This window comes from Gorilla gorilla, chromosome 2, assembly GCF_029281585.2.
Source record: "Gorilla gorilla gorilla isolate KB3781 chromosome 2, NHGRI_mGorGor1-v2.1_pri, whole genome shotgun sequence".
NCBI lineage: Eukaryota > Metazoa > Chordata > Mammalia > Primates > Hominidae > Gorilla > Gorilla gorilla.
In genome coordinates this window covers 52101345-52117442 of record NC_086017.1, presented here as the reverse complement: position 1 = coordinate 52117442, position 16098 = coordinate 52101345, and the positions used below count along the sequence as shown (strand labels likewise).

The window sequence follows — 16098 nt, the reverse complement described above, 5'->3', positions numbered from 1 at the left end:
TCTCAGTGTAGACAATGGGAAGGAACTTGCCTGCACCCAAGGATCTGTGAATCGAGCATACCAGACTTTTCCTTCCAGACCCATCAAGCCCCCAAACCAACTTCTCACAAGCCTGTCTGAACCCGTTCTGTGGTCTGTGGTGTACTGAAGAGGGGACAGGATACAAGCTGGCTGAGCTTTGCTCTAGCTGCCCCGCCCGGGCAAAGCTGCAGGAACACCCAGCTGGCCTGACTCCGCCTGGCTCCTTCCCACCACAAGCCCTTCTCTGCCCTTTCCTCACTCAGTCACTGCTCCTGACCTTGGGCCTATGTATCAAACAAGGAGGCAACGAAAGAAGCTGATTCCTGGCTTTTGCCTTGGTGGCCCAGTTGCTGGAGATTTAGGGAATTTTTTAAGGGCAATTTTAGCCAAGTGTGTTTTTTGTCTTCCACTCTGACTTTAAGATCTCAGCTCTAGGCCAGATGTGGTGGCTCACACCAGGAATCCCAGCACTTTGGGAGGTCGAGGCGGTCAGATCACTTGAAGCCAGGAATTCGAGACCAGCCTGGTTAACAGGGTGAAAGCCTGTCTCTACAAAAATACAAAAAATTAGCTGGAATGGTGACATGTGCCTATAGTCCCAGCTACTTGGGAGGCTGAGGCAGGAAAAGCACTTGAACCGGGAGGTGGAAGTTGCAGTGAGCCGAGATTGCACCACTGCACTCCAGCCTAGGCAACAGAGCAAGACTCCGTCTCAAAAAAAAAAAAAAAAAATCTCAGCTCCAATTAGGACACGGTTCTACTGCAGGGCCACTGCCAGGTAAGATGTCAAGATGCCATGATTCGTGTAAGTTTTTGAGGATATCTCCCCTCAATATGAACCAGTCTTGATGAGTAAAAGCATTAAAATAAACTGACTGTCAACTTTCTCTATCCATGTGGCTTTAATCCTACTTCTTTCTCACCTTTAAGGATCAAAGCATTCAAGATAATTCAACTGAACTGCCCATCCACTAGCCAACTACCAATTTAACTGTGTGACTTTAACTCTTAATCCTTTGCCACATGCAGGCTCTTCCCCACACAAATGCCTAAAATACAGAGTACTGACAGAAAAAGACAGTAACTAGTTCTGATAAAGTATACTTTCTATATAAATTAAAACATAAAACATATCACTGAAATAAAGTAAAACTATAATCTAAAACTTTTTAAACAATCCATTTTAATCATCTAAATTATTTACAATACAATAACATGGATTCATCCTTTTTAAGACATGGGATTGTAAAAATCAACAAGTGAATGATGCTTCAAATAATACATTTAAATACATTAATCAAATTTTTTCAGTGCTTAAAACTTTTTCTCCACGGGACAGCAGGCTCTGGACAAAAGTGCCTAGCATACAAGTTTTCCCAATTTCCTTCTATCATACCAGCTGCACATAAAAAGGTTCATCACCTCCTGTCTCCAAAGTGTCTCCCTACTGAGTGTTCCCAGGCAGACAATAGCTCCTGGGATAGTGCTGTTTGGTAACAGAGAAGCCCAAGCGTAGAGGACGGATTAAAAGGCAGGGACCAGACCACCATGGATACAAATCCCAAGACAGAGGATGCCCCATGCCTTCCCCATGAAGCTTATCTGTCTGCCTGTGTCTCCATGATTGCAGGCATAGAGCTACTTGGGACCTCCAGGATGATTTACTTAGTGATATGCTTTTTACATTCTAAGAATCAAAATGGTCCTGTAATTCCCAATAGAGAAAATAGAGCCAATTCATTGTTCTCCCCTCTCCCCTCTGAAGCCAGTTTTTAAAGATAAGCCTTACCCAGAAAATAAGCCCCAAAAACCTCTCATCTAAATGATCAGACCCTTCCTAAATTACCTTTGGCAACCTAGGTAATTCTTTTTTATTACACACCTCCAACCTGACCCTTTCTACAGTTTCAACTATAAATGTTCATGCCCCTCCTCAAATAACGTTGCTAGGATGAATTTGCCACAGGTTTGAGTACAGAGGGAACAAGCAAGAAAAATGTCAGTGTTTATTTTAAGGAGAGTGGTCAGGATGTCAGTCCTCATAATTGGTCCCTTCTCTCTCTCTATCCTCCAAGATAAGTTATTTGTTGACTTGATAAGCTTTAGTCCTTCTGTACAACTTCTAGAAGATGCACTTAATGGTGCTTCTTTGCACTTCCAGAACTCACCTTCTATTCTACCTGTAAGGCTGTAGGGGAGCATCCCAATCAACATAAGGCCTACCCCTTTAGCCGCGAAAATCAGCCAGGCATCATGTTTCTGCACCACCACCTGCCTTCCTGACAGACACTGGTGCTGATGACAAAAATGGGACAGTACCGCAGCTGGTTTCTCTTTTTCGAGTGTGTAGATAAGAAATAAAAAACATTTTCATTCCCTCACAAGCTTAATCTAGTAATATAACTGCTTAAAAAAAAATCAAACCATAAATAAACCTACGTACTAAACAAATCACATGACTTGATGATTTCTCTATAATTAATGTCAAGGAAAAAAGGAAAAGTTGATCCCAAGTGAAATCCCTTGACCACAGCTGTCTGAAATTAGCCAGGGGAATGGGAGACACCACCAAGAACCTCAGCTCTTTCCTGCCCTGTATTTCAAGGGGAGTGTTGTGGCCTTCACAAATGAAAATTATGAATCACAAAGATAAATGTCCTCACTTCAAACCTGGTGAATCCTCGGGAATGTCATGAGGATGACAACACAGGGTTAATTCATTTTTTCTCAGTCTCCCCCGACTCCACAAAAGCTTTGCCTTCCCAACACAAGGGGGTGGGAGGTCCAGTCTAGACAGAGCATGCTGTTGGGGTAAACAGTAACCATGTAATCCCATGATTCCCAGAGTTCTGAGCACAAAGCTTTTCATCCCAGTGGCAACTGGGATGTGGGTAATTCTGTAAACTCATGGCCACACCTTTAATGCTTGGGGACAGTGGGTGGAGTCAGCCAGAGCTCTTTTCCAACTTCATCTAGGGTCTTCTCTCTGGAAAAGCTTAGTGACGTTCTCCGAAGGTTTATTTGGTTAAGGAGTATTGCTAAAACACTTTTTAAAAATCCACTTTGAACATACGTGTAAGCTGAAAAGAAAATGACATATATACCTCCATTGAAGCTGGGAAAGTGAAAAGGCTGACGAAGTGTCTGAAATCCTGAGCCTTTCCTGGTTCTATTTTAATACAGCATACAGGTAACAGATGATCTCATTTACCTTCTGAATGACCCAGCACTCAATTTCCCTAAAACTGCTCAGCTCCACTTGGAAATCACCAGGGGACTTGAGAATCTTCCCCTTAGACTCAGGGAGACACCCAGACCAGGAAGAAGGGCACTGACGTTTTCAGGGACCCAAAAGCCCACTTTTATTATTATTTTTTTTTTTAGCAGCCTTTCCTGCTCCCACTTTAAGATCCCTGATGGGCCATGCACCTCCAAGATGGGCAGGGGAGCTACACCCATTGTTACAAATAGGAGGCATCAGACTCTGTATTTAAAAACAGAACTGTGCAATGAGAATGCTTTAATCATCACCCACACAGACGAGCGGAAGCTACAGACAGAGAACCACTACGGATGGTGCCTGGAACAGAGGTGAGAATGGCCCAAAACTCTGCCTCCGGGAAAGGTGCCAAGTTTACAGGACTTATCGTGGTGCCCTCACCAGACCCCTCCTCCTCCTCCTCCTCCTCCTCCGTGGCCGCTGGCAGCTCCTGCATCTCCTCTGGGGAAGCCTGAGGCCGGCTCGGGTAACTTCTGCTGCCTGAGACAGTCACACGTGCTCGGGACCTCTCACCTGAGGTCTCTGGGTGCTGAACTGGCGTGGAGGTAGCTAGGCGCGGGAGAGAAATGTGGTCACCTGTGTCATCTTCTTCAAAGTCGTTAAGGCAGTACACTTCGTCCAGGTCAACATCCAGCGTCCGGAAGCCCTTGGTGACCACACCGGGCCGGGGGTCCAGGATGCCCCCAAGGTGAGGTTGGGCCAACTGCTGCCAGTGGTGAAGTGTGGCAGAACCTTGCAGGAGAAAGGGAAGGGAAGAAGGGGGACAAGGAGAAGAGAGGGTTAGGATGGAAGTCCAAGACAATGGCTGTTTACCACCCTCAAAGTGCTTAGCGTGAAGCCCAGCAGGGTCTGGGCCTCCAGGTGGACTGCAGCAGGAACTTCAGTGGAGCCGCCTTAGCCCTTCCTGCCATGAAACAGAAGCCAAACCCTACCATGCTCAGAAGGAATAGCAAGTTAAGAAATCAACCATTTTTTTTTTTTAAAGTAAAATCCACACCATAGTATGTGCAAAAGAGGTTTGGGGCAAGGTCTTTGTTTTAATCAACTGATGTCAACCCCAGAACTCAACATCTTCTCATTTGACAAAATGGAAGGGGGAAAATGGCAAGATAAGCACAAAAGGGGGGCCACATGTACGTATTCTATGCCAAATACACACTCCTGGGAACAAGGAAGACATAAGCTCAGGCAGAATAAGATCATGTCAAACCAAGCCCAGGACCAACAGCAAGAGAAAAGCAAAAAGAAATGAAAGCAGTACACAGAGATGTGTGGCAGATGTGGCCATCACCTCCTTTACTTAGGTTTTCTGTATTTTGCCAGCAACTTTGAGAGGCTGCCGGGTTAGGGAGAAGGAATTGGGTTAAAGAGGTGTGATTTAAGAACATAGTAAGTCCACACAGAGGTCTAAAGCAGGGGAGCCCATCTTCTCGATGACACCAAACCCCAGGACTCATGACATCATGCAAGGTCTGTAATAACACCGGAGTGTGTCCCTGAAGACCTCAAGGTGTCACAAGTGTTCTACAAAGAGAAGTGTTCCTAGGCCAAGCATGCTCAGGAAACTTGAGTTAAGTGTTTTTACTGAGGGGCATCACAGAACCTTTAGTATGCTACAGTGTTCTTGCCAACTTACTTGACAGAGCAACCCATTTTACCCTTGGAACACTTATTAACACCTCACATGACACCATGCTAGTGCATGGCCCGTGAGGCTGGCAGGGCTAGCCCCATTCTACAGATTAAGAAGGCACCCAAATATGCATGGCCACACAAATAAATATTCCATGCTCAAAGGAGAGACTTCTGAAGAGGTTCTCGGGCACCGGAAGGCAGGAGGCTTCCTGCACAAATGGATGCTCGGGCAGTCACCACTGGTTTACCAAGGGTATACTTTCTGGGTAGGCAAGAAGCCCTCCAGGATACCAGGCTGCCCTGGGGAGCGAAGAAAAGGGAGTCAAAGATGCCAGGAGTCGGCAGCTCAGGAAGTCAAGACAAAAGAGAAGGGAACACAGGCAGGCCGAGGTGGGAGGCGGTGGGGTGAGGGAGAGGCCCCATGGTGTGCGCAGAGTCTGCCATTTCCAAACACCCCTTGGAAATAACTTCTCATGTGTCGATCTCAGCCAGGGAGGCTTGAAAGGGATTTATAAATGAACAATTTCAAATCCACCTAAAAGGAAAAAAAAGGTGCACACTGCCAATACATGTTTAAAGAGTTCCCAGACACCCACATCAAGGCTTATCCCAGTTTTAAGGGTTCACGGGTACAATAGCAACATACTTAATCTGGATCTATTAAATATAAATAGAAAATACTCTAAATTCAAGAAAAAAAGAAATAAGAAAGAATGACTATAATGAAAGAGGGTATCACATATCCGTTCTCTCACTAGGTGCTAAGACGCATCTAGAGCGGTGTTCTCAACTAGGGGCAATTTTGCGCCCCGTACCCCACCCCCCCAGGAACATTTGGTAACGTCTGGAGACACGTTTGGTTGTCACAGCTGTGGAGGAACGGCATCTGGTGCTAATGGCATCCAGGGGGTAAAAGCCAGAGATGCTGCCAAACATCCCACAATGTACAGGACAGGCCCCCAACAAAGAACAAACTGTTCCCAAATGTCAACAGGGCTGGGATTGAGAAGCCTTGCTCTAGAGCTGTGGTTCTTAACTCTCAGATGTTTCCAGAATCTGAAGGAAGCTGTGGACCCACTTCCTAAAGGAAGTGTGCATGCTAGCAACACTGTGCAAACAACGCCGGGGCTTCGCAGACCTGCGGAGACCAGTTCATGGGCTCCCGAGTCCCAGATGCCACAGCATCACTGTGATTTTTTAAATTAAGCTTCCCTATATTGAGGCAGGCCTGCATCGCAGTTTGTTTTACATGTATTATACCAGCTCACTCCTTGAAACCATCCTAGGAACTGAGTATGATTATTATATACTTTACAGATAGGGGAATGGTGGCTGCCTGAAGTTAGATAACTTTCCAAAGCCACTTAATTAGTGGTGGCATAGCCGGGGTTCAGAACTAACCCATTTGATGGGTTCACTGCCCACCCATCAAAACCCACAGGTCTGAGAACAAGAAAGACATCAGTGTCCCAGCTACACAAATGGTCAGCAGCAGAATTTCCAGATGGGTGTCCAGGGCCTGCCAGGAGATATTCCTGCTGATAGGAGTTCTCTGCTGTCCCTGGGGACTCCCATTCACACTACCTAATGGGCCCCAGTACAAATGCTCACTGGCTGTGCAGGCACATTCCTGATAACAAAATAGCACCACGAGAAGTCTTAAAGTAGCCACTGTACTGCCATGTTCAGTTTGGGACTGTACACTGGAATCTGAGAAGGATGATGAGAAAACCCCACGTACAATATGGCCACGTCACCTCTACTTTTGGAAGGGAAAAGGGGGGTATGCCAATAGACTCTGGGAAGTGAAGAACCCTGGTAAGGAAATGCCAACCTCCTCATCCTTCTGAAGGGGGTCTGAGATGTTTACAATTCACTGGGAAAGAACCCAGGGAGGCTGGAGGTCTGGGCCCTGACAAGAGTCTCATAGGCCTTTCTCCTCCAACTGTTCAACAGGCTGCCCCATCACTCCCTCTCCTCACCCGCTCCCAAGGATGGGCTGAAGAGAAAGAAATGAGGCTACAAAGGGTCTGCTGTTTGGAGTTAAGGACGCCACAGAAATGCATGGAGTTACTTGCATTCTCTGACACTCCACAGCCAAGGAAATTTAGTGAAATTACAACTAAAACATTATGTGAAAAGACGCATCATGCTCAGATTTTTATCCCATGCCTTGGGATGTAAGAACACCCATGTAAGAACACCCATGTAAGAACAGCCAACTTTTACTGGGCTTTTACTAAGCGCCAGGCACTTTTCTGAGGTCTACATTTATAATTCACTTAATCTTCACGTTATCCCTGCTGTCTGCATTCTGCAGATGAGGAAACTTGGGTACGGGAAGGGAAAGTAACTTGCTAGAGGCTGCATAGCTGGCAAGTGGCTTGACTGATCTGGGACTGAAACCAAGGCTGGCTCCAGTGTCCATTCTCTTTAACTCTCAGCAGTGACAGGCCTTACACATGAGAGCCCCCGAAACCTAGTCAATAACACACCTGAATGGCTTTCTAGATTCTCATGTGGGTGCTTTCTCAAACCTGACTGTGCTATTTCAGTTATGTCATGCTATGGGGCTCATGGACTATCTCCACTTCCGGCTGGTTCCAAAGTCCCAGCGGGGTTTGCCAAGCCCATCAACTGGGCAGAACACCTCATGCTTCACCTCCCTGCTGCTGCCTAAACCATCATGTGGGAATTCTACCAATCTCCTGGCTGCCTGGAGTCCTTCCTTTGACATAAGAAGGTATAAGAATTAAAAAATAAATATGAATTGCATCTTATTCAGAGCCCAAGTTACCTCTTTCTTTCCATTTCTCCAGCTCATTCCCCAGCCTGGCTTCCTTTACTTGCCAAACATTGTAATATGAGCTACCTCCCATTACCAACTCAAGACCTGCTCACTCCTCCCACCCACATTAAAACCAGGCAGGAATTAGGCAAACAGGGCAAGGAAAGAGAGGAAACCTCATGTTCCTGGTTGGCCCCAAGATAAAGTTCTATAGGAAAAGGGCATGGACAGTGGGGAAAACATGACTATGGTCATTGCGTCCTTCCCCCTCTGCTTTCCTTCCATACCCCAGTGTTCCAGCTAAAACATTTTCAAGTCATCAAAGGAGAGGAAACCCCAAGATCCACTGATGTCAGAGGAGCATCAGGGCTTAGATACTAGAATGAAACCTGCTGGATAATGTACAGCTTTGAAGTGTATCCTTTCCCTTATTTACATATTATTTATTTGGAAATGCTACCTTGGTTATGATTAAGCAGAAAGGAAGTGCAAATTACAGGAAAAAAATACTTGGTCTTTTTAACACAGATATCTTTCTAGTTTGAATGGTTTGTTTGTTCTTCACCTGCTTAAAACTGGTTAGGTAAGATGAAGAGACGAGAGTGTTAGCACTCTTAAACACTTAACTTTTTGGCTTTCACAATAAGCAGATGGCAAGATTAATTCAACAGGTAACGGAGCCAGATGGAAAACACTGATTGGCTATCTGCTATGATCTCAGCCAACAGTCTCTAGGGACCTCACCCCAGATACATTGACCTGGGCTGCTGGTGATTATGGGAATCTTATTAGCTTCTCAGTGGGCCAATAGAAAAAGATTAATTTAAGAACATGACCCTAGTGCTGGTCCAGATCTCAATACTAGTAACTCAGCCCTACAGACGTGGACTGGAGCAAGCTTGGGAAGCCAACATTTTAATAAGCACCTATTAGATGCCAGGTACAATATAAAATACTTCACATTTACTCCTCACCACAATCTGGTCTCATGGCTATCAGCCTATTTCACAACCACAACTAAATAGGAAACAGGGCTCAAAAAGTGGGGTGATTTATCTAATGTCACAGTCAGAGCTGTACTGAACCTAGCCCAGGCTGACTTCTGTGTCAGCATCCCATCTTATCATATTAAACATGGTAACACAAAAAATAACTGTGGAGGGGAGGGAAAAAAGAAAATACTGGTTGTAACAGCTAAGAAGTCTGAGCCAGGTGTGGTGACTCATGCCTGTAATCCTAACACTTTGGGAGGCTGAGGTGGAAGGGTAACTTGAGGGCAATGGTTCAAGACCGGCCTGGGCAACATAGTAAGACCCTGTCTCTACAAATAAATAAATTAGCCAGGTGTGGTGGTGCAGTCCTGTAGTCCTAGCTACTTGGGAAGCTGAGGCAGGAGGATTGCTTGAGCCCAGGAATTCAGGCTTGTAGTGAGCTATGATCACACTACTGTACTGCAGCCTTGGTGACACAGCGAGACCCTGTTTCAAAAACTAAATACATAAATAAACAGCTAAGAAGTCAGAGAACTACAAAATGGAATCAAAAGAATCTGTATCATGAGGTTGTGTTATAGGCCACTGTGATAAGACAAATAACTTTTTAATTGTATTGTTTTAGCCTCCTGGGTAGCAGAGTACTATAGATGAAATTCACCTTGCTAATCTAACAGGATTTCCTATTATCCTATTAACTAATCACAAAAATACTGCCAAGTCACAAAATTAAAAGAAATAAAGATGAACTGGCTAAAACATGTGCTTTGAAAATAAATTCAAAAACATATTCTTAGATGATCTAATGAAACACAGAGTCAAATATAGAAAGCAGACAAGACAGAGATGATAAATTCCAATGATCTTTGAGTGACAAAGGAGAAAAAAGAAAAGTAAGGCAGAAAGTAAAATTGCAGAAATGAAAGATTTTATTGAAGAACACACACAATGTGGATCAGAAAACAATCATCAAGCTTACAACTAAATAAACAATTAAAAAAGAGTAAGCTATACCTTTTCTGAACTCTAAGAAAGACCCCAATTATACAATTTTAAAATAATAATAAAAACAAACTAGCCCGCCCTCTTCCTTTGGAGATTGTGGAACCCAGTCATGTCTTGGGTCTTTAACAAGCACAACCTTACCTTATAGCATGCAGTCTCACAGGGGCAATATTGCTCCCAAGAAGCAAAAACAGGTTCTTTTGAGGTAAACATAATTGGATTCTTTTTAATTTTAATATCACAGATGTATTGCTTATGTATTGTTTATGTATACTGTATATGGATATACATATAGTACATAAACAATATATATGTGGTATTAAAATGTCTTTGGGGGGTGATTAGGAAAAAACGTCTAAGAAGGCTCCTTAGAGGGGACAATAATTTTTTTAAAGTTGGGAAAGTTCTGCCTTACAGAAGTTCTGATTTGGCTTTGCATCGTAAGTGTAACACAGAGTTTTAAAACACCTTCTCAAACGTATATGGCTTTCCAAACTAAAGGAGTAAAAAATGAAAAATATAAACACTTGGTGGCTCTTGGCAGGGTAGTAGTAGGTAGAGGGAAAACATTTTATAAGTGCCTAAATTAAAAAAAAAAAAAAAAAAAAGAGGCAGGAGGGCAAGAGGGAGAGAGGGAAGGAGGAAGTTTTTCCCATGAGTTTAATCATCTGAGATGCCCCTGATACTAACACATGAACTGACCCTGAAAAAGGGTGGCTTACGGAGGTACAAAACTCACTTGTCTCCACAGCCACCCCTTCCTGGACTCCAAATTGTAGACTCTAGGAGCCGAGCTCAGAACATACTGCGTCTGCCAAAAGCCACAACCTTGCTATATGAAGTTCAAATCAGAACACATAAGCCCACAAATCACATTCAGGTGGTTATGGGAAAAAAAAAAAACCCCATTTAATAGAGTTTGCTTGGAACCTCTCCCCGACACCAAAACTGCAGAAAAGCTAAAGCATTAATTCTCTGCATTCCTCACACCCACAGGCAAAACCTAATTAATTTTTGAATCAGTTAGCAGTGCCTCTACCGCCACAAAAGTTTTTATTTCTAAGGTTCTAAAGGCAAAGGAAAGAACTAGAAGACCACAGTGCACATGCTTGTCTTTCCTCGGCGAGTTTCATGGCCTATGTATGCATTGTCACACCTGCCAGCCAGAGGGGAGGGACGGAGGCCTAGGCTGAGCGCCACCCTCAGAGGAACTCAAACCAGCAGCGCGGGTGGCTGTCGCGGAAGAAAAAGGAGTAGGCGTGACAGAGGTGCCCCGCCTTCCGCAGGTGGATCAGGGACCAAAGGGAGTCCCCCAGGAGGACAGAGAGGGGCCGAGGCCCCGCGTGATCACCTTCCAGCGGCTTCACGATCTGGAGCTTCTCAGGCAGGTAGGAGCGGCTGCTGAAGGACATGCCAGAGAAGCCGGTGAACTCGGAGAAGCGGGAGTGCGTGCCCAGGGACATGATGCTCTCAGTGGGTGTGAGGGAGCCGCTGCGCAGCTCGCCCTTCTCCGCCAGCTCCTGGAGCTTCCTCTCTTGCTCCTCCTCAAAGAACCTCCTCTCCGAGAGGTAGTTCTCCCGGCGCAGGGACAGCCGCCTCAGCGCCGTCTCCAGGTCATGGGAGCCTGGGGTGCCCGGCGTCCCCGGCTTCTTACTCCGCTCATCATTTCTGGAAGAAGAAAGGGGCGTGAGGGTGGAATGCCAGCAGGGCTCCAAGGCCACAGAGGCCCGACTGTTCAATGCACAGCGGTGGACGTTCCCTGGGGCTACAGGATTCTCCATGGGAACCAAGGCAAGCAGTTGACATTCAGGCAACAGGGGGAAATAAATTCGTGTCCAGAACCACTCCCGCCAGGGGTCTTTTTTAGTGGGGTTGAGGTGGGGTGAGGACTAAGGTGGGATGAATATCTGCACACAGACTAAGTAAATTCAGTCCCTGTAAACATCTCCCTGAAGAACCTTTAGGAAGAAACCTGTAGGTTGCTGTTCCTGGCTACCAGAAGGATAATGGGGTTAAGGCATGCTTCTCTCTTCTCTTGAAGGAAAAGAGCACAGACCCCAACTCTGAACAAAACCTGCTCTGATCAAGGAGCTTCCTGTCTGTCTGTTCCAACTGGTCCGGAAGAATCAATTTTATTAAGTCAGAGGAAAACGATGCACAAAGTGGACAATGGTGTGTGTGTGTGTGTGTGTGTGTGTGCGTGTGCGTGCATGCGTGTGTGTGTGTGTGTCCAGGTTCTGCAGGGCTTCAGGACAAAGAGGAACTGACCATTCCTGAGGAAAGCCCAGTCCTGGGCACCTTGGCCCCCCTGCACCCCACCCTCTGAACCTTGTGACCACATTCTGGTCACAAGACAGACAGCCTGAGTCCTCCTCAGCCTTTCCAACATCAAGCTACAAAACGGTCACAAAACAAATGTCTATTCTGTAGCCTTACCGTGAAGATTAACAACAAAAAAATATTCACTAATCCTCCCCCCAAGCATTTCACAGGAAAGCAGACTTTCTGGTATCAGCTTGTTATACATCTTTAAGCTGATTAAAATATCATATCAAGGATAGGCATAGGCTCAAGTGGGTAGGCAGAACAGATGTGGAGAACTGTAAGGTCCGCTTTTTTTTTTTTTGAGACAGAGTCTCACTCTGTCACCCAGACAGGAGTGCAGTGGTGCAATTATCAGCTTGCTGCAACCTCCACCTCCTGGGTTCAAGCGATTCTCCTACCTCAGCCTCCTGAGTAGCTGAGATTACAGGTGCATGCCACCGTGCCCAGCTAATTTTTTGTATGTTTAGTAAAGATGGGGTTTTGCAATGTTGCCCAGGCTGGTCTCAAACTCCTGAGCTCAGGCAATCCTCCCGCCTCGGTCTCCCAAAGTGCTAGGATTACAAGCGTGAGCCACCACGCCCGGCCAGGTCTGTATTTTTCAGGTGACTCTCGTCTACCTCCCTCTTAATAATTACTGAGCCTGCAGACAATCCACACTACCACTCTTCACCCCAAAACAGAGAAGTGAAAACTCCCAGCTTGCTCACCCCAGGTCGGCTGCCTCTGTTTCCAGAATGATGCTGTTGGTCTTGTTGTCGAGGACGACGTTGCCTATGTCGCTGCCGTAGAAGCTGGACCGGGGGGTGCTGACGCAGCTGGACAGGAGGGAGTTCATGGCCGAGGACTGGTTGGAGCCGGGGATGTTCATGGGAGAAGGGGTCAGAGATCTCTGCTTGACAACCTGGTTGATGTTTCTTACCGTCTCAAAGACACGCTTCTGGTGACTAGGGAGAATGCACGGCATCCGTGAGTGAGCAAATGCGGGCACAACCCTGGAGTTTAACCCTCCAAAAACGATCAACTGAGCCAAAAGGGCACCTGGCCTATGACGAGTCCCCAAGCAGCCCGCTATCCTGTGCCTGCCACCTGTTTCTTAGGGTATTGGCTGCCTCCTTCACAATGCGAAATTTGAGAGATTCAACACCCACTAAACCCAGGACTCGAACGCATGGTTGTATCCTAAAGGTGATGCCAGCAAGAGTGAAATTGTGTTTCACATCCCTAAAGCTTAACCTACAAATAAAAATACTTAAGTATGACTTTTGTCTCCTAGATTTTTTTCATAATATTCACTAGAATAAACGCTGCAGCAGGGCAGCGTTTAACTGCTCAGTGCAGCAGAAATCAATCAATACTTGTAGAATGGATATTTGTTGAACATTCATATAAAAAAAGGAAGACTTCAAGTTAGTCTTTCACTTCTATAATAAGATGATAAATACTAGATTTGTCTAATTTTGGAAAGTGTTATTTTAGGAGCAGAACCACTTTGATGCTCATTTGTTCCCTTTTAAAGAGAAAAGGGTAGGCATGTTTTTACAATGGCCACTTCCTTCTGGGCTGCAGAGGGTGTCACACATATACCAAACCTCACTTGGACACTTGCCACTCCCAGGATCTCATTTAAGTTCTGTCTTTGGAGTCTGGGTACACAGAAAACACAATGAAACCTGGTCCACATGTTCCTTACAAACACCTTGGGGCAGGCTAAGTACAAGAGTTGAGGTAGGAAGACAGATGGTAGAAGCTCATATCCCTAGGTGTATTCAGATGGAGATGGAAGCCTTGCACAAAATCTTTGAAGACCCCTCTGAATCTCACACTACGTTGATTTTAAATTTTTTAAATGTTTTCCACTGAAAGGAAAGATAAAAACGTGTAGCTATATCAAGACGAAGCTTGTGTTAAGAGAGATGGGAAAGACATCTCTCCTTTTCTAGGACTTTCTGGAAGTTCACAATTTGTCTTTAAAACCTAAGAAGAAGAGGAGCACAGTGGCTCACAGGCCAGTGGTGGCTCACGCCTGTAATCCCAACACTTTGGGAAGGCCAAGGCAGGACGATCACTTGAAGCCAGGAGTTTGAGATCAGCCTGAGCAACATGGTGAAGCCCTATGTCTACAAAAGATTTTTTAAAATTAGCTGGAAATGGTGGCATGCGCCTGTAGTCCTAGCTACTCAAGAGGCTGAGGCAGCAGGATTACTTGAGCCTAGGAGTTCGAGGCTGCAGTGAGCTATGATCACACCACTGCACTCTGGCGTGGCCAATAAAGTGAGACACCCCATCTCTAAAAAATAAATAAATAAAAATTAACACTAACAAAAGATAATAAGAGGAGCTGAGGGATGCTGTCAGCTGTGTTCTATTATTTCCCTTAATCTGGACTGGGAAGGACAATAGTCAATCACTGTCGGTACCCAGAGCCTCAACATTGCTAGGTTTTGAACATTGCACTGGTCACAAGTTGGTCTCTGGGAATCTCAAAACTGAAAACTGTGGCCGTACGTGATGTCTGGAGACTCGGCCTCTTCCAACTGCAGCTCCTTGCGCATCGTTCCCTCAATCTCTGCTGCCAAGGAATCCTGGGAAAAGCCAGAAAGACAAATGTCAAGTGAGCGCCAATTCAAATGCTCTGTCTCTAAAAGAGGTATGCACCCAGGTGGGCCATGGAGAGTAAACCAAGGCATCAGAAGCTCACGGTCTTCCCACAACACAAACTTAACAGCACTCTCTGTTGTCAGGGACCCTGGCTGAGCAGTTTCCCAGGCAGGTTCTGAGTGTGGCAGTGCCACTGGGCACTGAGTGTAAAGCTGCTGACTCATATGCCATTAGGTGTCTAAAAGCAAACCCTATGCTTTTAGACATAGGTTGGCCAAACCATGGAGCTGTAACCATGGCTATGAGATGGGATGCAGAACTTATGAGGGAGGGGTGATGTGTTCAGAATGATGGAGACAGGTGAATTTCCAAATACCTCTGAGCTTACAGTGAGATATGGCAACAGAGCCCACACAAGCCACACAAAGCTATTGTCCCCCTAGTCTACAGGGTCTGTCACACCCCCTCTGTGTCTAAGATTCTGACACCGAGAATAGACCAAGGGCCTCCAACTTCGGCTCCTGGGGAAGCCTTTCCCACCTCCAAAGGGTACTCTGGTTCTGTGCTAGTGAGAGGGTCTCTACAGACATGACGTGAGTCACACGCACTGCCATCTCTAGGTCCCTGCTCTCATCCTCCCTGGCCTCCTGCAAGGGAAGTTCCTCTCACCGCCAACTATCCATGGCCCACCCACCTTTAAACAACCTGCCCAGGAAATGTAGGATTCCTGTTTCCACTAGGAATCTCACATTTTTTTCTGAAGCAGACACCAAACACAGTAAGTCTTTGCCACTCTTCTCAACAGCTCACATGTTTCTCTCTCCAGCTTTGTGGGTCAGGGGAAGGCTAGTCACTGATGGCTTCTCACTTCACCAATGGGCCAGGCCTCAAGCTGAGACTCAACATTAAAGGCTGCCAGATGGATGTCCCCTCTCCTGTACCACCCATCACTCAGCATTTAGGAGGTGGAGCCTAACACACAATCCCTTACACATGGTAGATACCCACAGGACCACGTGTGTGCAGAAAAGCACCAGTTCAGCACCAGAGGAGGATATCCATGGAGGATAACCTGAAGGGAAAGGCTAAATTCATGTTAAACAACAGAACAACCTGCGATGATGGACGCATCCTCTGTGCTGGGACATATGTACATGTGGAAACCACCAGCCAGGGGTGGCTAGTGAGCACAAGAAATGTGGCTTGTGACTGAGGACCTGAATTCGTAATTATATTTTAATTTAATTGATTTAAATGTGCACAGCCACATGTGGCCAGTGGCTTCCCAGCAGATACCGCCTGGGGACTCGAGGGCATCCACCTCAGCAGCTTCATGGTCCATGCGGATGCTCCAGTCTGGAGGCTGGAACCAAGCGGGGAGACTCCACAGGAATCAGCAGGAAGCGAGATGAATAAAGGGCTAGCAGGCTTTTTTCAGTCCTTGTTCACAAATA

At 45.9% G+C, this 16098-nt stretch overlaps 1 protein-coding gene across 17 annotated transcripts in view; it reads right to left on the bottom strand.

Moving 5' to 3' along the window:
• TRAK1 (trafficking kinesin protein 1) overlaps positions 1-16098 on the bottom strand; it is a 211902-nt gene that overhangs the window by 11948 nt on the left and 183856 nt on the right. For 8 of the 17 annotated variants that reach the window (XM_055381357.2, XM_055381356.2, XM_063703721.1 and 5 more), the window contains 4 exons: positions 14552-14628; positions 12754-12990; positions 11073-11389; positions 3683-4033 (listed from right to left, as the gene is read on the bottom strand). In XM_055381357.2, coding sequence (XP_055237332.2) covers positions 3683-4033; positions 11073-11389; positions 12754-12990; positions 14552-14628 — 982 coding nt within the window. The remainder of the gene's footprint in view (positions 1-3682; positions 4034-11072; positions 11390-12753; positions 12991-14551; positions 14629-16098) is intronic. The other 9 variants (XM_055381359.2, XM_004033915.5, XM_055381361.2 and 6 more) reach the window with 2 other exon arrangements.